General features: G+C 38.8%; 1 protein-coding gene across 5 annotated transcripts in view; it reads right to left on the bottom strand.

Moving 5' to 3' along the window:
• Nucleotides 1–21,580, bottom strand: part of Gabrb1 (gamma-aminobutyric acid type A receptor subunit beta1) — a 483,582-nt gene that overhangs the window by 364,698 nt on the left and 97,304 nt on the right. For 3 of the 5 annotated variants that reach the window (XM_063272873.1, XM_063272871.1, XM_063272874.1), the window contains one exon: nt 1–21,580. This exon is cut by the window's right edge. The exons of 1 other annotated variant lie outside the window; for it this stretch is intronic. In XM_063272873.1, the coding sequence (XP_063128943.1) occupies nt 862–3,168 (2,307 nt within the window). In that variant the 5' untranslated portion in view covers nt 3,169–21,580 and the 3' untranslated portion in view covers nt 1–861. One more of the 5 variants, XM_063272872.1, reaches the window with a different exon arrangement.

The following is a 21,580-nucleotide window of genomic DNA, read 5'->3' on the forward strand; positions in this document are numbered from 1 at the left end:
TTTGTATATTTTGGATATAAGGCCTCTATCTGTTGTAGGATTGGTAAAGATCTTTTCCCAATCTGTTGGTTGCCGTTTTGTCCTAACCACAGTGTCCTTTGCCTTACAGAAGCTTTACAGTTTTATGAGATCCCATTTGTTGATTCTTGATCTTAGAGCATAAGCCATTGATGTTTTGTTCAGGAAATTTTTTCCAGTGCCCATGTGTTCCAGATGCTTCCCTAGTTTTTCTGCTATTAGTTTGAGTGTGTCTGGTTTGATGTGGAGGTCCTTGATCCACTTGGACTTAAGCTTTGTACAGGGTGATAAGCATGGATCGATCTGCATTCTTCTACATGTTGCCCTCCAGTTGAACCAGCACCATTTGCTGAAAATGCTATCTTTTTTCCATTGGATGGTTTTGGCTCCTTTGTCAAAAATCAAGTGACCATAGGTGTGTGGGTTCATTTCTGGGTCTTCAATTCTATTCCATTGGTCTATCTGTCTGTCTCTGTACCAATACCATGCAGTTTTTATCACTATTGCTCTGTAATACTGCTTGAGTTCAGGGATAGTGATTCCCCCTGAAGTCCTTTTATTGTTGAGGATAGCTTTAGCTATCCTGGGTTTTTTGTTATTCCAGATGAATTTGCAAATTGTTCTGTCTAACTCTTTGAAGAATTGGATTGGTATTTTGATGGGGATTGCATTGAATCTGTAGATTGCTTTTGGTAAAATGGCCATTTTTACTATATTAATCCTGCCAATCCATGAGCATGGGAAATCTTTCCATCTTCTGAGGTCTTCTTCAATTTCTTTCCTCAGTGTCTTGAAGTTCTTACTGTACAGATCTTTTACTTGCTTCGTTAAAGTCACACCGAGCTACTTTATATTATTTGGGTCTATTATGAAGGGTGTCGTTTCCCTAATTTCTTTCTCGGCTTGTTTCTCTTTTGTGTAGAGGAAGGCTACTGATTTATTTGAGTTAATTTTATACCCAGCCACTTTGCTGAAGTTGTTTATCAGCTTTAGTAGTTCTCTGGTGGAACTTTTGGGATCACTTAAATATACTATCATGTCGTCTGCAAATAGTGATATTTTGACCTCTTCTTTTCCGATCTGTATCCCCTTGATCTCCTTTTGTTGTCTGATTGCTCTGGCTAGAACTTCAAGAACTATATTGAATAAGTAGGGAGAGAGTGGGCAGCCTTGTCTAGTCCCTGATTTTAGTGGGACTGCTTCAAGTTTCTCTCCATTTAGTTTAATGTTAGCAACTGGTTTGCTGTATATGGCTTTTACTATGTTTAGGTATGGGCCTTGAATTCCTATTCTTTCCAGGACTTTTATCATGAAGGGGTGTTGAATTTTGTCAAATGCTTTCTCAGCATCTAATGAAATGATCATGTGGTTCTGTTCTTTCAGTTTGTTTATATGATGGATCACGTTGATGGTTTTCCGTATATTAAACCATCCCTGCATGCCTGGGATGAAGCCTACTTGATCATGGTGGATGACTGTTTTGATGTGCTCTTGAATTCGGTTTGCCAGAATTTTATTGAGTATTTTTGCGTCGATATTCATAAGGGAAATTGGTCTGAAGTTCTCTTTCTTTGTTGGGTCTTTGTGTGGTTTAGGTATAAGAGTAATTGTGGCTTCGTAGAAGGAATTCGGTAGGGCTCCATCTGTTTCAATTTTGTGGAATAGTTTGGATAATATTGGTATGAGGTCTTCTATGAAGGTTTGATAGAATTCTGCACTAAACCCGTCTGGACCTGGGCTCTTTTTGGTTGGGAGAACTTTAATGACTGCTTCTATTTCCTTAGGAGTTATGGGGTTGTTTAACTGGTTTATCTGTTCCTGATTAAACCTCGATACCTGGTATCTGTCTAGGAAATTGTCCATTTCCTGAAGATTTTCAAGTTTTGTTGAATATAGGTTTTTATAGTAAGATCTGATGATTTTTTGAATTTCCTCTGAATCTGTAGTTATGTCTCCCTTTTCATTTCTGATTTTGTTAATTTGGACGCACTCTCTGTGTCCTCTCGTTAGTCTGGCTAAGGGTTTATCTATCTTGTTGATTTTCTCAAAGAACCAACTTTTGGTTCTGTTGATTCTTTCTATGGTCCTTTTTGTTTCTACTTGGTTGATTTCAGCTCTGAGTTTGATTATTTCCTGCCTTCTACTCCTCCTGGGTGTATTTGCTTCTTTTTGTTCTAGAGCTTTTAGGTGTGCTGTCAAGCTGCTGACATATGCTCTTTCCTGTTTCTTTCTGCAGGCACTCAGCGCTATGAGTTTTCCTCTTAGCACAGCTTTCATTGTGTCCCATAAGTTTGGGTATGTTGTACCTTCATTTTCATTAAATTCTAAAAAGTCTTTAATTTCTTTCTTTATTTCTTCCTTGACCAGGTTATCATTGAGTAGAGCATTGTTCAATTTCCACGTATATGTGGGCATTCTTCCCTTATTGTTATTGAAGACCAGTTTTAGGCCGTGGTGGTCCGATAGCACGCATGGGATTATTTCTATCTTTCTGTACCTGTTGAGGCCCGTTTTTTGACCAATTATATGGTCAATTTTGGAGAAAGTACCATGAGGAGCTGAGAAGAAGGTATATCCTTTTGCTTTAGGATAGAATGTTCTATAAATATCCGTTAAGTCCATTTGGCTCATGACTTCTCTTAGTCTGTCTACATCTCTGTTTAATTTCTGTTTCCATGATCTGTCCATTGATGAGAGTGGGGTGTTGAAATCTCCCACTATTATTGTGTGAGGTGCAATGTGTGTTTTGAGCTTTAGTAAGGTTTCTTTTACATATGTAGGTGCCCTTGTATTTGGGGCATAGATATTTAGGATTGAGAGTTCATCTTGGTGGATTTTTCCTTTGATGAATATGAAGTGTCCTTCCTTATCTTTTTTGATGACTTTTAGTTGGAAATTGATTTTATTTGATATTAGAATGGCTACTCCAGCTTGCTTCTTCTGACCATTTGCTTGGAAAGTTGTTTTCCAGCCTTTCACTCTGAGGTAGTGTCTGTCTTTGTCTCTGAGGTGTGTTTCCTGTAGGCAGCAGAAAGCAGGGTCCTCGTTGCGTATCCAGTTTGTTAATCTATGTCTTTTTATTGGGGAGTTGAGGCCATTGATATTGAGAGATATTAAGGAATAGTGATTATTGCTTCCCGTTATATTCATATTTGGAAGTGAGGTTATGTTTGTGTGCTTTCATTCTCTTTGTTTTGTTGCCAAGACGATTCGTTTCTTGCTTCTTTTAGGGTATAGCTTGCCTCCTTATGTTGGGCTTTACCATTTATTATCGTTTGTAGTGCTGGATTTGTAGAAAGATATTGTGTAAATTTCGTTTTGTCATGGAATATCTTGGTTTCTCCATCAATGTTAATTGAGAGTTTTTCTGGATACAGTAACCTGGGCTGGCATTTGTGTTCTCTTAGGGTCTGTAAGACATCAGTCCAGGATCTTCTGGCCTTCATAGTTTCTGGCGAGAAGTCTGGTGTGATTCTGATAGGTCTGCCTTTATATGTTATTTGACCTTTTTCCCTTACTGTTTTTAATATTCTTTCTTTATTTTGTACGTTTGGTGTTTTGACAATTATGTGACGGGAGGTGTTTCTTTTCTGGTCCAATCTATTTGGAGTTCTGTAGGCTTCTTGTATGTCTATGGGTATCTCTTTTTTTAGGTTAGGGAAGTTTTCTTCTATGATTTTGTTGAAGATATTTACTGGTCCTTTGAGCTGGGAGTCTTCACTCTCTTCTATACCTATTATCCTTAGGTTTGATCTTCTCATTGAGTCCTGGATTTCCTGTATGTTTTGGACCAGTAGCTTTTTCCGCTTTACATTATCTTTGACAGTTGAGTCAATGATTTCTATGGAATCTTCTCCTGAGATTCTCTCTTCCATCTCTTGTATTCTGTTGGTGAAGCTTGTATCTACAGCTCCTTGTCTCTTCTTTTGGTTTTCTATATCCACGGTTGTTTCCATGTGTTCTTTCTTGATTGCTTCTATTTCCATTTTTAATTCCTTCAACTGTTTGATTGTGTTTTCCTGGAATTCTTTCAGGGATTTTTGTGTCTCCTCTCTATGGGCTTCTACTTGTTTATTTATGTTTTCCTGGAATTCTTTCAGGGAATTTTGTGTCTCCTCTCTATGGGCTTCTACTTGTTTATTTATGTTTTCCTGGAATTCTTTCAGGCATTTTTGCGATTCCTCTCTGTAGGCTTCTACTTGTTCTCTAAGGGAGTTCTTCACGTCTTTCTTGAAGTCCTCCAGCATCATGATCAAAAATGATTTTGAAACTAGATCTTGCTTTTCTGGTGTGTTTGGATATTCCATGTTTGTTTTGGAGGGAGAATTGGGCTCCGATGGTGCCATGTAGTCTTGGTTTCTGTTGCTTGGGTTCCTGCGCTTGCCTCTCACCATCAGATTATCTCTAGTGTTACTTTGTTCTGCTATTTCTGACAGTGGCTAGACTGTCCTATAAGCCTGTGTGTCAGGAGTGCTGTAGACCTGTTTTCCTCTCTTTCAGTCAGTTATGGGGACAGAGTGTTCTGCTTTTGGGCGTGTAGTTTTTCCTCTCTACAGGTCTTCAGCTCTTCCTGTGGGCCTGTGTCTTGAGTTCACCAGGCAGCTTTCTTGCAGCAGAAAATTTGGTCTTACCTGTGGTCCCGAGGCTCAAGTTCGCTCGTGGGGTGCTGCCCACGGGCTCTCTGCAGCGGCAGCAACCAGGAAGACCTGTGCCGCCCCTTCCGGGAGCTTCAGTGCACCAGGGTTCCAGATGGTCTTTGGCTTTTTCCTCTGGCGTCCGAGATGTGTGTGCAGAGAGCAGTCTCTTCTGGTTTCCCAGGCTTGTCTGCCTCTCTGAAGGTTTAGCTCTCCCTCCCACGGGATTTGGGTGCAGAGAACTGTTTATCTGGTCTGTTTCCTTCAGGTTCCGGCGGTGTCTCAGGCAGGGGTCCTGCCGCTCCTGGGCCCTCCCCCACGGGAGCCCAGAGGCCTTATACAGTTTCCTCTTGGGCCAGGGATGTGGGCAGGGGTGAGCAGTGTTGGTGGTCTCTTCCGCTCTGCAGCCTCAGGAGTGCCCACCTGACCAGGCGGTTGGGTTTCTCTCTCTCACGGGGTCTGGGAGCAGAGAGCTGCTGCGGGCCGGGATAAGCGGGTGTGGGAAAATAGTATATCTTATAAAGTGGCTTAGTGAAGACATTTTATCTAACAGTGCCGAAGAAATGAGTATCAATGTATTGACTCCCAGAGGAAGTCCCTGATGCTGATAGATTAAGATGCTGGAAATTTTCCTGAGGATTATTGACGGATGATTCTCCTACTGTTGTATGTTAACATGTGAACATGACAGTTTCTAACCTTTGGGATTCAGAGCTCCAGTTCTGCCCTTATATACTTTGGTGTTAGGGGACCTCCACCAAACTCACCTCCCCTTGCCCGGTTCGTTCCTCTCAGGAGCTGCAGGTGGAGGGAGATGGAAAGAGGACAGGAGCCTTGAGGAAGGGGAAGGTACTTGCTCAGTCACACCCGCCTGGGGATCCTGGAACGTCACTAAAAGAACGCCTTTTTACTACAGAAGCATCAATATTTCTTTTCCTATGAGAATTGTTTTCCTATGAGTTTTTTTTTTTTTTAAACTTCAGAATAGCTCTGTCAGGTATTCCTCCAGATTGCTAGCCTTACCCCTCACTCCTCTGGGGCCTAAGCTTTGTCTCCATGTCTGGCCATCTTCTAAATGTCTCGACTTTACCAAAATTAACCCTTTCCTTATTTAATTAGCCAGGGGCAGCAACTGTTTTCTTGAGTGTTACTTTCAAGATCGTAAGTCCTCTCTCGCGATTTCAGTTCCTTAATTAAAAAGTTTATACCCAAGTAATAATTTCTTTCCGCCAATCACGTTCCTAATGTTTCTGTTCCCTGAGTGAGCCCTCACTGATAATCATGAGAAATTAAATCTCTAAAGAAACGCGTTGCCGTAAAAAGTGAAGCACTAGGAAAACTGAAAGTTGCCTCACCTAGAACAAGTCCAATAAGGTGAAATTAAACACATCAACTAACGGAACCTCACTTTAAGAACTATTTTCTTGGCTGCCATCCTAGGGTTTCTATTGTTGTTATAAAACACCATACTCAAAAGGAAACTTGTGGAGGAAAATGTTTACTTCATTTTTCTATCTCCTAGTCCATCATCATTCAGGGAAGTCAGGGCAGGGACTCGGGACAGAAACTGTTGCAGAGAGCACGGGGGCATGCTACTTACTAATTTGTCCCCCATGATTTGCATAGCTTGTTTCTTATAACACCCAGGACCACCAGGCCGATGGGGGCACTACCCACAATTGTTTCAGCTTCATATATCAATCATCAATCAGGAAAATGAACCACAGGCTTTCCCACAGGTCAACTGGTGGGAGTATTTTCTATCTTCCAGAATGACTCTAGCTTGGGTCAAGTTGACAAAAAAACCAGTCAGCACAAACAGTCATGAGCACAAGTGTTCAGGCAGAAATTCAACTGTGTAACTTTGAAAGTCCAGGCTCAAGGACCTATTTCAGAATAGGATAATCACATTAAAGGGTGAGAGACCTTGCCTGGGTCGGAGCAGTGTTCCATGGCAGTGGTAAGGGTATGGATTTTGTAGGGATGTGGGAAAGAATCGGAAAGTTTAAGTGCCTTTTCTTACTCTGCACCACAGAAGGCAAAACGTAAGAGATTCATAGCAGCTAAGGATTGAAAGTAAAACTTCAAAAAATATTTGAGGATTTATTCTACTCAAAGAACTTCTCTGTTGGCACAGTCTTGCTATTTCGTTTCAGGAATCTCTTGTAGTAAGTCACTGAAGTTTACAATAAATGTCTTTCAATCATATGAAATGATTTGAATATGACTCAATTAATGAAAATTAATTTATATATTATGCCTTAAGTTAGAATGTCATTCTATATGTGAGGTATATTCTCACAAATGAATATAGCTATGACATCTCTCAGTTTAATATTATCTGCAATGCCTGTATTTATATATTTATATGAATATATTTAGAAATACAAATATATTTTAAAACATCCATGCTACATTAATATCTGAAAGAAACACAATAAGCTTTTCTCTTAAGAAAATTCACCATTTGGATGGTGAATTCTTTTTTATTTTTACGTTTAAGGTTTGAGTGTGAGCATGCACTGACACGGCCTGATGTAGAAGTTGGGGGACTACTTCTGGGAGTCAGTCGTCTCTTTCCACAAAGTGGGCTCCAGAGATTATCACCTTTCCTACCTGAACCATCCTGCCAGCCAACTGTTAACTGTGTTTAACGTCAAAGAGAACTACAGTGGCTAAAGACAGAGAAAATTTACTATTTTTGCTAAATACTAATAACGTTCTGCATTCAGTTATGAATATTTATATAAATAAATGATTATAAACCTAAAGAATCTTGTATATCCCAGAATCCATTTCTAAATTTCTTACCCAAACCAAAAATGAGGCATTTTCCTGTTTTTATCTTTTTATGGTTTCATTATTTTTAATTCACAGGTTCATAGTATAAAGTACAGCCATATACTCTTTTGAAACTTTTCAAGTACAATGCAAACTATAAATACATTTTACATAATTCTCTGACATTTCCCAACAACAAATGCCTGATATTTATTCATTTTGATATATCGTAACTCTAACCCCTTCTAACTGGCTTCATGTAGTTCATTCTGGTTGTGTTACAGGTTTCTAATCGTACAGACTTCATAATCATAATTCCCACCTGCATAGTGGGTATCTCATGGAATCACATTATTCTGTTTTTCATTTCTCTGATTAATAGTTACAGTAAATTCACTTTAGATACTTCTTAGCATTGGCAAACAAGCTTCTATAATATTTTCTGTTTATATCTGTTTATGTTTACATATTTAGGTATTATGTATGTATATAAGTGTGTAATAATAGCTGTGAGTTTAAACACACTGACTATATTCAGTTAGCCGGGATTTTGTGTTTCATCTTACTGGTTTCAGGTTAAAGTAAATAGTTCCACTTCACATGGTCAAATTTAGCAATTTTTTTTTGCCTTGATATTTTGTCCTCTCTTAGAAACTAAATCTTTTTTTCTCCTGATGATATATGAACTTGCCTGTGTTTTCTTAAAATTGTGAAGACAAGTTTGATTGCCTATATATCTAGAAATTGCTGTGGGTAGTGAATAAAATCAGAATTTCACTTTATCATATGCTTATAATCAATTTTCAAAACATGTATTCAACAGTAAGTCTTTTTTTTCTGCTGATTTATATAGCTTTATTTAACATAAACTAAACTTTCATGTGGGTGTAGACAGATACACTTATATCTATACAAATATTGTGTTCCTTTGGGTGTCTCCAACTGGATTCATATCATTCTGCCTTGAATAGAATACTTTAAAAATATGCTTGAGAGTCTGGTAGAGCACATTTTCATATGCATGTACAACTTCCTTGTGTGTTGTAAAATAGAAGATTTATATTGTTCAATTATGTTTTGAGACAGTGTTTGCTATGTAGCTCAAGATTGACCTGAAACTCACAATTTTCCTGCCTCAACTTCCAAAGTGCTAAGATTACAGAAGAAAGCTAGCACACTCAGGCTTCATCTGTCTCCATATGTGTGCATGCGTGCGTGCATGCGTGTGTGTGTGTGTGTGTGTGTGTGTATACATGTAAACCAAATACATGTATACAATATAAGATGATCAAATTAGTGTAATTATCATTTCTATCGAAAACATTTATCATTTCTTTGGCTTGAAAACCATCAAACTCCTCTTTTCTAGTTCATTTAAAAAAACAACTGCATACTTTGGCCATGTGCTATGCTGTGAATACTAGAATATATTCATTCCATGAGATTATATGTTGGTGCTACTTATTCTGTCTCCTCCAATCTTTGCTCCTTGCTCTCCTTAGCTTTTTGTGACTACTCTTCCCCTCTGTGCCTGTAAGAGATCAGCTCTGGCTTCCAACACATGGGCATCAGTGTGTATATTTGCCTTCCTATATAAGACTTAGATTTTACAGATAGTTCTTCATTATTTCCATGTTCCATTCATCTTTTTAAAATTTAACCCTCTCCTCCTTCATCTTTCCCGTCCATGGCATCTCCCTGGATTGCATGTGTTGTTGTGAATATACAAGTCAGCTGATTGGCTTAGACATACATCATCCACTTTACATATTTCTGGATCAACAAAAGTCTGCTTACAGTACATCAGAGAATTAATCCTGTAGAAGAATTTCTCCAAGATCCACATATACATGCCAAAAGTCAATTGTGGAATTATGAATATTCATATATTTTCATCAAATATTTTATAGTGCCGTTAAACATTGGTCATTTCTTTGTCTTGAACTCTTCTAGTTCTTTTAAAGTATAAATTACTGTATCCTTTGGCCACCCTATTGGGCTATAGAATGCTAGAATGTATTCATACTATATGACTCTGTGTTGGCACCAATTATCTAGGGCTAGAGTGTATATGAGAAGTTAAAGGAAAATTGGAAACTTTATTTCATTCCAAAACCTTTCTGAACAATAAACATTATTTTGTTACCCAAAAGACAAAGAAGTTACTTCATAGCTTAGCTTCTTAGGATTAGACTGAATCTTGCAGACACTTAACCAATCACTGAGACCCGTGAATGTTTAGTTATATTCAAAGAACTTGAAAGGCAAAAATTTAGCAAACTAAAACTCTAGCTCTTGGTTCCTGAGATCATATTTTATTGCTGTGACCTCGTCTGTATCATTATAAACATAGTTTTAAATGCATACAACTAAATTCTGAGTAATTCTTTTGAAACCAAGCCATCAGCCAGCAATAGAAAATTGACTTTCATATTATACAATGTTTGTTAGGTATTTATTCAGTGTTATCCAGATGAATGATTTTATTTCAGATGCTGGTCATACAGAAGTAAATATGAGATATCTTGCTTAAATTTGTAAAATAAGCATGTATTTAGAAGACTATGAAATAAATAGCTTTACAATCATGATTGTTCACAGATAGTCTTGGGTGACATGTGGTTTAAAATAATTACCTCAAACACATAATCCTAGTACTGAGAGGTTCACAGATTTGATATCATAATGGGCTTCATTCATAATGAGACCTGTCCTTCAAACCCAACTTTATCTGCAAAGAGCAACAAAGGCAGGTATGGGGGAAGGAGTGTGAATGGGAGCAAAGTCCTACACACATGTATAAAAATGTCATGATAAAACCTATTGTCACACAAAACAAATTTTAAATATTTGTTATCTAAAATGGAGAAAAGGAAACAAATAAGTATTATCGCAACAAACATGGGTGTGGTTCTGGTACACAGATGAGGAAATAGTAATTCAGCTAGTCCATATAAAGCAATTTCTGGTTTATTACTCATTAATAATGCTTCCTAAAATGCGACCCAAGTGTAGTCCCATAGGAACTATCAGCTCTGTTACATAGTAGGATGAGACACAGTGGAAAACCATTGCTCTTTCTGAGTAGTTCAAGTAGTTCAAGTAGTTCTTCATTAGAGTACTGGGTAAAAGCTGAGAGTCAAAAGGTGCCAATTATGAAGAGATACGGCACAGACTCAGTTTTGAGAAATGGCTCAGTTAGTAGAAACCAGCACTCCCATCCAGATCAGAGGGACTCACTCATACACAGACCTATCAGGTAGAGGCTTCACATATCTTGCATGGGTGACCTCAATACTAATGTTTATCCATTCATACACAGAATTCAACTCAGAGAGCCTTCTTTCATAACTTAAAAATATAACCACCTTCAATGATCCTGCTACTATGTAAAAGTGGTAGATCCCAAGAGTCCTAAGAACTTCCTTGTTATTTTGTGTTTGCACAAAGAATAGCATCAGGGATCAACAACATCACCATAAGAAATGGAGGACCAATAAATCATAGAACTTAATGAGTAATTGAAAGAAAAACCTGGTGAACATGGTCCTTTAATATTCCTGCTTAATGTAACAGCTGATCTGATTTCCCAGTGACATGTCAGTTGGCTGTGAGGCCTGGATAAGTACAACCTTTCTGAATGTCTGGAGACAACTTGAACTGGTCTTCACACAGCTTTGCTGCCAGGTTGAGCACTGGCAGATGTCTGTGGCAAGTATTTCGTAAGTGAATGATATTCAATATTAAGGACTATCTGCAGGGAGCCAATTCAAATAATTGAGATGGATGTTTTTGGCTAGGAATGAACTTCCAGATACCTCAAGAGCAGAGTGGAAAAATTCCTCCCAGGGAAATACAAAACAAACCTTTCTCTTGTGACGCCTATAAACACTGCTTGTATCAGTAGCCATGGCATATTTCAACACCGGCAAAACCGTTTTGCTTGTTGAAATGCTCAAATAAGGCTAATGTTTAAAATCCTCAAGGCATTTTCACGAGTTCTTTAGCTCTCCTATCGCCATCACATCCGATCCTCCTAGGTCATCCCCAGCTCTGTAGCAGAAAACCTACTGTGCTCTCCCTTTCCTCTTTAATGCAGTTTCCAACTAAACTCAGAGATCTTGTTCTCCAACCTTCCATCTCACAACTCACGTGAACCCCCAACATCAGTAGACATTCATGGAAAAAACACCAGCTGAGAAGGTCCAGGAAAACAGATAGGTCCACCAAAGACCTTCATTACTTTCTCCTCCAAATCCAGTCCCACATTCTCATCCCCAGCTCTGCACGAGAAGACTTACAGTCTTCCCTGTCCCCACACTTTCATCTTCTATGGACTCAATGGATCTTCTCCATTTGACCCTCCCTTCCATCCCTACTCATTGCTCTGACCCAGCCTCCAGCAGATAAGATAATCCCTACTAAGCCATAGCCCATACTCACTAGAGTCTAAGAAGACTGCCTCCACAGCCTGTCTTCTCTCTCTCTGTTCCCTCAGATCTAATCCTCCAGCATCCTATTTACAGCTCTGCAGCAGAAGATCTGTGCTAGCTTTCTCTGCCCTCATGCTCCTGTCTTCTGTGGATCACAGACCTTCCCCTTCTAACCTCTTTCCCTCCCCTGACATATTGCTTTGTTCTCGTCCCCAACTCTAGCAGATACCCCTGCTAACTCAAGAGCCACCCCAGAGAGGTCAACAAGTAGGCTGAAGAGCTGAAGACCCACACCTCCCCCACCCCCAGATCCAGTCCCTACATGAGAGCTCTGTAACAGAAAACCATCTGCAGTCTCCCTTTCCTTTCTGACATTATCACCTCAAAATCCACAATGATCTTTTCCAACTTTCCATAGTCAGGGAAATAAAACTATTCATAATAGCCACAAATAATATAAGATATTTTGGTCTAACTTGAACCAAAATGAAGCAAGCTCAATGACCTGTATGACAAGAAATTCAAGTCTTTGAACAAAGAATTTGGAGAAGATATTAGAAGGTAGACGGTCTCCCACACTCATAAATTGGCAGGAAAACTTAAACTGGCTATTCTAACAAAGGCAGTCTACACATTCAATGCAATCTCTATCAAAATTCCAACACAATTCTTACAGACCTTGAAAGGACAATTCTTAAATTCAAATGAGAAAAAAATCCAAGGACAGCTAAAATAATCCTGAACAAAAGAAGAATCACTGGAGGTCCCACCATTCCTGCTAAGTTATAACACAAAACTGCAGGAATTAAAATTACATGGTTTAAAAATAGAAACACTGATCAATAGAATTGAAAACTCAGATAAATCCACACCTCTATGGACACCTAGTTTTGCTAAAGAAGTCATAAATACACACTGAACTAAAGACAGCTCCTTCAACAAATGGTAGTGATCAAAATGCTTGTGAACATATAGAAGAAGTGAAATAGATCCAAAATTACCACTCTGCAGAAAACTTGTCCTTAACATAAAACCAGAGACACTGAACCCGATAGAAGAAAAAACATGGAGCAGCCTTGAACTCATTGACACATAAGAAGACTTCCTAATCATAACACTGATAGTGTGGGCGCTAAGATAAAAAAAATGGTATTCATGAAACTGAAAAGTTTGTGTAAGACAAAGATCACCATCATTTGGACAAAGCAGAAGTTTACAGAATATGAAAAAAAATTAGTACTCCACGTCTGATAGAACACTAATATCAAGAATGTGTAAAGAATGTAAGAAATTACATTTAAAACAAAACAAAAACAAACCCCCACAAATAACCCAATTTAAAACGGGGTACAGATCTTGACAGAGAATTCTCAATAGCAGAAGCTCAGATGGCTGAGAAACACTTAAAGAAAAGTTTAAAATGTGTAGCTTAGTCATAAGGGAAACACAAGTCTCAACTACTTTGAGATTTCATCTTACGTCTGTCAGAATGACTAAGATCAATAGTACAAGTGACAGCTCATTCTAGTGAGGATGTAGAAAAAGGGCCACATTCCTTCATTGCTGGTGGGAGTGCAAACTTGTATAGTCACTATGGAAATCAATATCGCATGTGAAAGTTCCTCAGAAAGTTGGGAATTAATTTACTTCAAGATCCAGCTATACCACCCTTGGACATATACCCATTAGAGGTTTTATCTTACCACAAGGACACTTGATCAAAACTGTGTTCATTGCTGTTTTATTCACAATAGCCAGAAATGGGAAACAACCTTGATGTCCCTCAACAAAGGAATGGGTAAAAAAAAAGTGATACATTTACTCAAATGAGTATTATTCAGCTTTTAAAATTATGACATAGTGAAATTTGTAGGCAAATGGATGGGATTAGAAAAAAAACCATCCTTAGCGAGAACTAAGAGAGATAAATGTAGAATGCATTCACTTATGCATAGGTATTAGCCAATAAGTAAGTGATAACTAAGTTACAATCAGTAGACCCAAAGATGTTAGAATTAGATGAAAGGACTAAAGGAGACACATGGATCTCTCTGGGAGGAGAAATATAATGAATTTCATGGTGGATGGGTGGCAGGGTGGTATGCCAATAGGAGGATCAGGTGGGGACAGTGAGGGGACATAGGACTGTGGAAGGGAATGCAGAAGAGACAGCTAGAATTGAGATGCATTTGAGGAATTGTGTGAAACAGTGCTATGCAAAATCCTACAAATATATGAAGACAACCCTAGTAAGGTCTCCTAAGAATGGAGTTGAGAGTCCTGCCTGACCATTTCTTGTCATTAAAGGAATCTCCCAGTTAATAGGACTGGGTTGCACACAATTGAGATTTTGGCCATGGATATTCCAACACAAACCAGGAAGTTGCTAAGACAATGGATTACTCTGTGCAAATGTAAGGCAGAACCCCATTCCTGAAGACAACACTCAACAGAATTCATTGAACATGGAGAAATCGAGCTGGAGCCTGCATGGAGCTTTCACCCTCCGTTCTAGTGTCTTCGGTGAGGGATGGTCTTCTGCAGGATATGCAATGGACAACGTAAAAATCATACTACCCACAAAACCTTTCACCTACAAAGTATCCTTCCTACAAGATACTCTAGGTAAATGGTGACACAGAACTTGTGGGAATAGACAACCATCGTCTGATTTGCTTTAAGTCCTACACCTCAAGATGGAAGCCATACCTATTTGGATGACCAAGAACTAGAGACTAGATATCCCAGAGACCTAGGGTAAAACCAAGTAATAGTTGTCTTTAAAAAAGAAAAAATAGGGGCTGGGGATTTAGCTCAGTGGTAGAGCGCTTACCTAGGAAGCGCAAGGCCCTGGGTTCGGTCCCCAGCTCCGAAAAAAAGAACCAAAAAAAAAAAAAAGAAAAAAGAAAAAAAAAGAAAAAATAACAATGAAATGACTCTGAATACTGCTATACTTCTGATCATGTCTTATTTACCCATCATAGAAAAGCTTCCTCCTGCAACAGATACAAATACAGTGACCCACAGAGAGACATTATGCAGAGAGAGAAAGAGAGACCTTGGAACACACAGCTCTGAATGGAATGTCTAAATCAAATCCCTCCCCACAGAGCTCGGGAGATAAATACTATGGAGGAGGAGGCAGAAAGAGCATAAGAACTAAAGGGATGAAGGACACCAGGAGAACAAGGCCCTCTGCATGAATCGTTCAAGGCTCGCAAAAGTTCAGAGACTAAAGCAACAAGCTCAGGCCTACACGGGTCTGTCCAGGTCTTCTGGGAATATGCTATAGCTTTCCATGTAGTGTTTTTATGGAACTTCTGACCGTATAAACAAATGGATCCTGATTCTTGTCCCTACTCTTGAGGGCTCTTTTCCTTCAATTGGGTTGCCTGTGCAGCCTCAATGTGATGGTTTTGTTTTTAATCTTATTATATTTTACTTTGCCATGTTGGGCTATTATCTCTGAGAAGCCTGTTCTTTTCTAATGAAACAGAGAAAAGGAGTGGATCTGGAGGGGGCAGAAGGAAGGGAGGAAGGGACTGAGCAGAGTATAGGGAGAAGAAACTGTGAGCAAGTTATGTCCTGTGGGGAAAAGATTTTAATAAATAAAAATAACAAAAAGAAATAACTACTGAAATTCCAAATATAGACCTTTGCAGGTCACAATGGATTATAGTTATTGGAGACTGTTTTTGTTCAGGATCATTTAACAGGAATATTTTCTAAATTTTATTACTGAAAATGAAAAAAAATCACTTTTATCACCCACGATTCACAGATAGCATAAAGTGAATAAATCTCTAAAGTGATTATTACTATTTCATTTATTTTAAATAACTTTATTACAGAATTTATTAAATACTGTACATCTCACTCACTGCCCCCTCCAAATTACCTGCTCCCAAAATCCCTCCTCCCAACCCCTCCTGTTCTCTCCTGAGTTGGTGGGATTGCCCCCTGGGTATCCCTTCACCCTGGCACATCAAGTCTCTGTGAGGTGAAGCACTTCTTTTCCCACTGAGGCTAGAAAAGGCAGCCCAGCTAGAAGAACATACCCCATGTACAGGTGTTAGGTTTACTTAGAGTAAATTTTTCTTTTTAAGTATTTGCTAAATATTTTATTATTAAGACAATATGACAAACGTAATAAAAATATCTAGAAAATATTAATGTCAGCATGCAAAAATCAGGGGTTATTTATAGTTGTGAAATCAAATTGGTCAAATGGTCCAAAAGATGGAGAATTTACATGAAAACATCAGTCAGAAATATGAAAGGATTCCATTTTTAGGCATGTTAGCTGTTACTGTAAATTTCCATTTGCCATTTTAAATTTGTGTGTCACGCTTCTGAAAACCATGACGGATTGCGATATTAAAATTCAAAACATTGTTGGAAGAATTGGTTGATTTATTAAATTAGTTGTGACTCTATAATGAATTATGTAGGCGAAAGGGGGGATATTAGAGAATAGGAACTTTAATCTTGGATCCACCCTTATTTCCAAAGCTTAAGGTAAAAGAATAACAGAGGGACAGAGATGTGGTAGGAGACAGAGAAATATATCTGGAGGCAGCAGAGACATCAACCCTGAAGCTGAAGATGAGTCCATGATAGATTCCTTTTTTTTTTCCGGAGCTGAGGACCGAACCCAGGGCCTTGTGCTTGCTAGGCAAGCGCTCTACCACTGAGCTAAATCGCCAACCCCCATGGTAGATTCCTGCTTGCCACAAAGGTACATTTAGAAAACCCATTGTTTGTTTCACTCTGTTTTTGTTTTATTTAACATTGTATTAATTCTTTGAGGATTTCACATTTTTGATCATATTCAACTCCCCACCCTCCCCTTAATTATTCCAAAATTCACCCTATTTTTCTGCTCTTCAGAACTTTTTGTATTTTCTATTTCTTCAAATATCCCATCAACTTCAATGTATGTGTTTCACATACCCCCCAGGTGTGGGGCTACCCACTGGAGCACGGACACCTATCACAGCCACACTCTTATGGAAAATCGGCTCTCCTTTCCCAGGAGACTTCAAATGCCCATAGCTTATTAGCTAAGGGTGGACATTCTTGAGCCATATATTAGACCATGTACTGACTAGATCTTGTGCAGGGCTTGTAAAGTAACCACAGCTATTGTGGACTCAGGAATCCGCTCCCCATCATGTGCAGAAGACACTGTTTTGCACTGGTCCTCCACGATCTCTATCAACTCCCTCTTCCCTGATGGTCTTTGAACACCGGGGAGGCACGTGACATAGGTGTCCCACTTGTGGTTGAGTGCTCCACTGATAATCTCTGTACTTTGACCAGTTGTGAATTTGTATATTAGTCACTGTCCACTACACAAAAAGATTTCTCTGATGTGGTCTAAGGACTTTACTAATCTGTAGGTAAAGAGATACGTATTTAGAGGATAATGTGATGCTATGTCAATTTAACAAAGTGGAAGCTTTACACCTGGGTCCTAGGCTCCCCACCCTGGTGCTCTTGGACAGATGTACCACATCTGTGGTTCCTCCTGTGGTATGCATCTCAAGTATAATCAAAAAGCAGTTGACTATCCCCCCATAACATTTGTACCACAGCACCCACAGGCATGTCTAGCTACCCCAGTTATTATTGTAGTTCACAGTTCTCACAGTAGGCTAAGACTATTGATGCCCTATGTCTCCCAGCAGCCCGCAAAACATATTCCAGCACTACACAAGTAAATAGGCAGGAAGGAAGCATTCTGGGCAGTACTGACTTTAATTTCTCAATGCCCTATGATCAGTGTGTGTGTGTGTGTATGTGTGTGTGTGTGTGTGTGTGTGTGTGTGTGTGTGTGGTGTCATCAGCAACAGGTTATTTCACAAAGTTCTGGTAGGAAATCAAGAACAATGACAAGAGCCTGTCTTACTTTGGGAGTGTCCAGTACTCCTTGGACCAGCTACTTGAGAGGACGTATCCAATGTCCAGCCCTGGGCTTTATGTGACCCTATCTTAGGAGACTTTGGTCATGGTTGAGACAGGATATAAAGACAGGTAAATCTGAGAGATGAGGGGAGGGAGAAGAGCCCCTCTCTGTGGTGCCTAGTAAAATTCTCTTACCAGCAGAAAAGCAAGAAGTCTATCACAATTAAAGACCTTTTTAAATTTTCTAGACATAAAACTTCAGTTTTCTAGAAATAAAAAAAAACCATGGATACAGAAATGTCAGGCACCCATCTCCTGCTTCAACCTGCTGCTTCTGATTTTACCACGTCAGATCATGCAGCATGCACGTCACCTCTTAGACAGACACCCTACAGTCTCACTTCTCAAAGATAGAAGAGTTGGGAGGAAACTGTGTTGGCAGCCTTTGGAGGAGTTTCTTGAAAGCCACCAAAATGTCACCTATAGCTTGCACTAAGAAATTTAATTGTGATTGCTCTCCAAGCAGTCTGTAAGCAGACTTTGTTATATATTATTTTCTTTACTGACCCATGGGAAGACACATCCACATTTGGGAAGATCTTACTTCCACCTCCTAACTACCAGTCTTTCTCCTAACCTCTATGTTTAAAACCTGTATTAAAATATCTTTAACAGTATTTCCAACTCCACTTCAAGCTGGCTATGCCTGAAATTCATTTCCGTGTTGAATTCAGTAGTCCAGACCTGGCCTGAGTCTAGGTCCTCAAGAGATTGAGGGAACCCCTCAGGGTGTAAAGGGTGATGGTGTAGTGCTGTGGCACTGCCCCCTCATTGCTGACAAGGGGATTTGTATTTTCATTTTTGCAGGAGGCCTTTCAAACCATGTAAGTAGGTCATGGCTTCAAAAAAACAAAACAAAACAAAACAAAAAAGGAAACTTGAAGACAACATGTCTCAGGACTCTTATTAAAATATCATGACTGCATGAAAACAGACAAAAATCTGTCCCTGGTGTCACAAACTAATGAAAAAAGGGAAGTGACATGCCTGAAGTCTGGGCAGAAATTCAATTATCTGATGATGAATTCAATTATGATGAAGATCAACTGAAAAGCACATACTTGGATAAAATACCCATTGTTGCATGCCCAGATTCACAGTCAAGCAGATGGTCTTTCAACATGCACACGGGCACAGGAATGGACACATTGGTTCACTGGCATGGTAAAGAGCTGACCATACTACGTAGCAACTACCAACACTGAGAAATGAGCACTTAGGCTCCTGAATATTTAAGAGTGATCTTTGAAGGGGAGCAAAGCCTATGTCCAACACTTCTGGAGCTAATGAGTTCTACTGTGTGCACACACCCAGAAAGTAAGATGGCCCCTCAAGATGTGTGTGGTGGTGAGGAGGTTCTGCATCCACTCTCAGGATACACAGCAAAGCTGAGCTAGCTCAAGTTATAACCATAAGGAAGGAAGAAGTAGATGGCAGCAGGCAGTGCATGCCACCGGGGAAGATACTGAGGGATTTGGAACAAACAAGAAATGAGAATACATCCGCTTTCCAGCTCAGTACCAAAGTCCCTGGGGCTTAACGAATTGTCTTAGGAAGACCCAACCTTCTGTCTGCAGGAGATCCCAGAAGACTGTGCATCCTGCCTGTCAATGAACCAAATTGTGGTAACAGCATCTCACTTATGGCTGTATTAGGTGAAAAATATGAAGTGGTATGCAGGAACCATGAATTTATTGGTGGAGCCAATGGAAACTTTTTGTTTCTAGGTCATGGCGTGTTGATTTTGGAAGGTATTTTATGACTCTGAAATCTGGAAAAACTACTGTAATAATACTGATTAGAGATATGAACATAATGAGCTAGGAAAATCAAATTCAGCCTAAGGTGACTCTTTCCATGTGTCTATGTCATATCCATCCTTTAAAATGAGCGAGCTCACTCTCACTTAGTTTTGGGAGTTTTCTTTGACAATTGCTATTGACTTATTTTCTTTTCTCTGAAATCTTATTGGTTATATTACCATTTATCATTAAACACATGATTATATACTCCTAAGCACATATTTTGCTTCATTTAACATAATTATATATTCATAATTATGTATTCATTTATCATTTGGCACAATAAATACATGTTCATAATTTAATTTTTGTTCCTCACTTAGACATTCAAAATCTTGTGGATAAAAATTCTTTTTTTTTTTTGTGAACCTTCCTTTCCCTACTCTAACTCTCTTCTAGGCTGAATATAGTGTTTGACATATAAAAAAGTATTATAATTAGAATATAAAACAGAAAGTGTTAAAGGAAGGAAATAAAGACATAAAAGAAAGATAAATTTAGAGATAAGATTTTTTTTAGCTTACAGAAGATAATTTTATAATTATACATATTTATAACTTTAGAGGCAAAGTCTTAACCAGACTATAATCATATCTCGTAGATAAGAATATGAACTCCATAAGGTGAGGTTTTTTTTTATCTCACTGCTGCATCCCAGTGTCTAATACAATATTTAGAATAATGTGTGTGCTCAATACAAAATTAGATGAATGAACAAATTAGTGGATAAATTACCTAGACTGGGTGTCCAACCTGGAAGAGGAAAAGAACTGACAGACAAAGTGCATTTCTATTCTAAACATAAGCCCCTTAACCTTCAGGTTTATTTGTTATCTTTTTAATTACTGGAGAAAGGGAGGCTCCAAAGCCTAAATGTCTAGGAGAAGAGGACATGAAGTAAAAGTAAAAGGTGGGTCTTCAAAAGTCAAACCAGTTCCTGTCAGACTCCCCTTTAGGCCCATGGACTTTCTGATATACAGTAACAAAAAATTATTACATTTTATCCATGTAAGAAAGCATGGGAACAATAAGACTGCCAATGTCATCTAAGCTTTAAAATGAGATATGGGAAAATTATGCATTGTGGTTATTAGAGTGCACTGGATCGCTAAACGAGTCACTTCTAATGAGAAGCTGAATGGGAGAAGAGGTGTCAGGTCTCAACCACAGGCGCTCACTGCCTCTGCCCTTTAAATGCCACTTGATGAAATTAGCCTTAATTTCAAATCAGCCTTCATGCACATCTGTAAAAGAGGGTGCTTGTCACACTAAGAAATCCACATTCCCGCTAGGGTCCCTAACTGCTGTGATAACTCTTTATTGGACACAGATCCTTAGACTCTTCCATCTAGAAGAACAGCAATGCCAGAGATTAGTCAGAAATTGTAAAAACCACCTTTATCTGCCAAGGAATAAGGCCATGAAATGGAGTGCCCAAACTGTAACTAATCTTTATTTCAAAGTGCTTCTAGCTTAGGGCTCACAAACACGGTCTTCTGAGGGATGGCCGAAAAAAACCACATCAACTTTTCCGAGCCAGAGTGAGGTTCTGTAACTAGATCCAATTCATTTTTTGTGATCACAGTCACTAAATTCCTGGTCTTGTACTACGCCTTCTTATTGTAAACCTTATTTGCAATTATAATCTGATTTGATTTGCCTCAGAGAAATATAGGTTAAAAAATCTCCAGCATATGGTGAGAGCTTGATAAATACTCACGAGGTGAGTTGAAACTCACATAGTCTCATGGTTTTGTAATCGGTTTTCTAAATACAGAGTTAAAGTCACTGCGTCATTTACACTTCATTGATAGGTTCAGTGTTGCTAAATAAAACAGTACTTTCTCAATAGAAAAGATGTTTTGATTCCTCAAGCTTGACTCCCTTCAATATATTAAGCATATCTAAATAGAGTGAAAACTGAAACTCAAATTATTTCAGGGAC

This window comes from Rattus norvegicus, chromosome 14 (assembly GCF_036323735.1).
Source record: "Rattus norvegicus strain BN/NHsdMcwi chromosome 14, GRCr8, whole genome shotgun sequence".
NCBI lineage: Eukaryota > Metazoa > Chordata > Mammalia > Rodentia > Muridae > Rattus > Rattus norvegicus.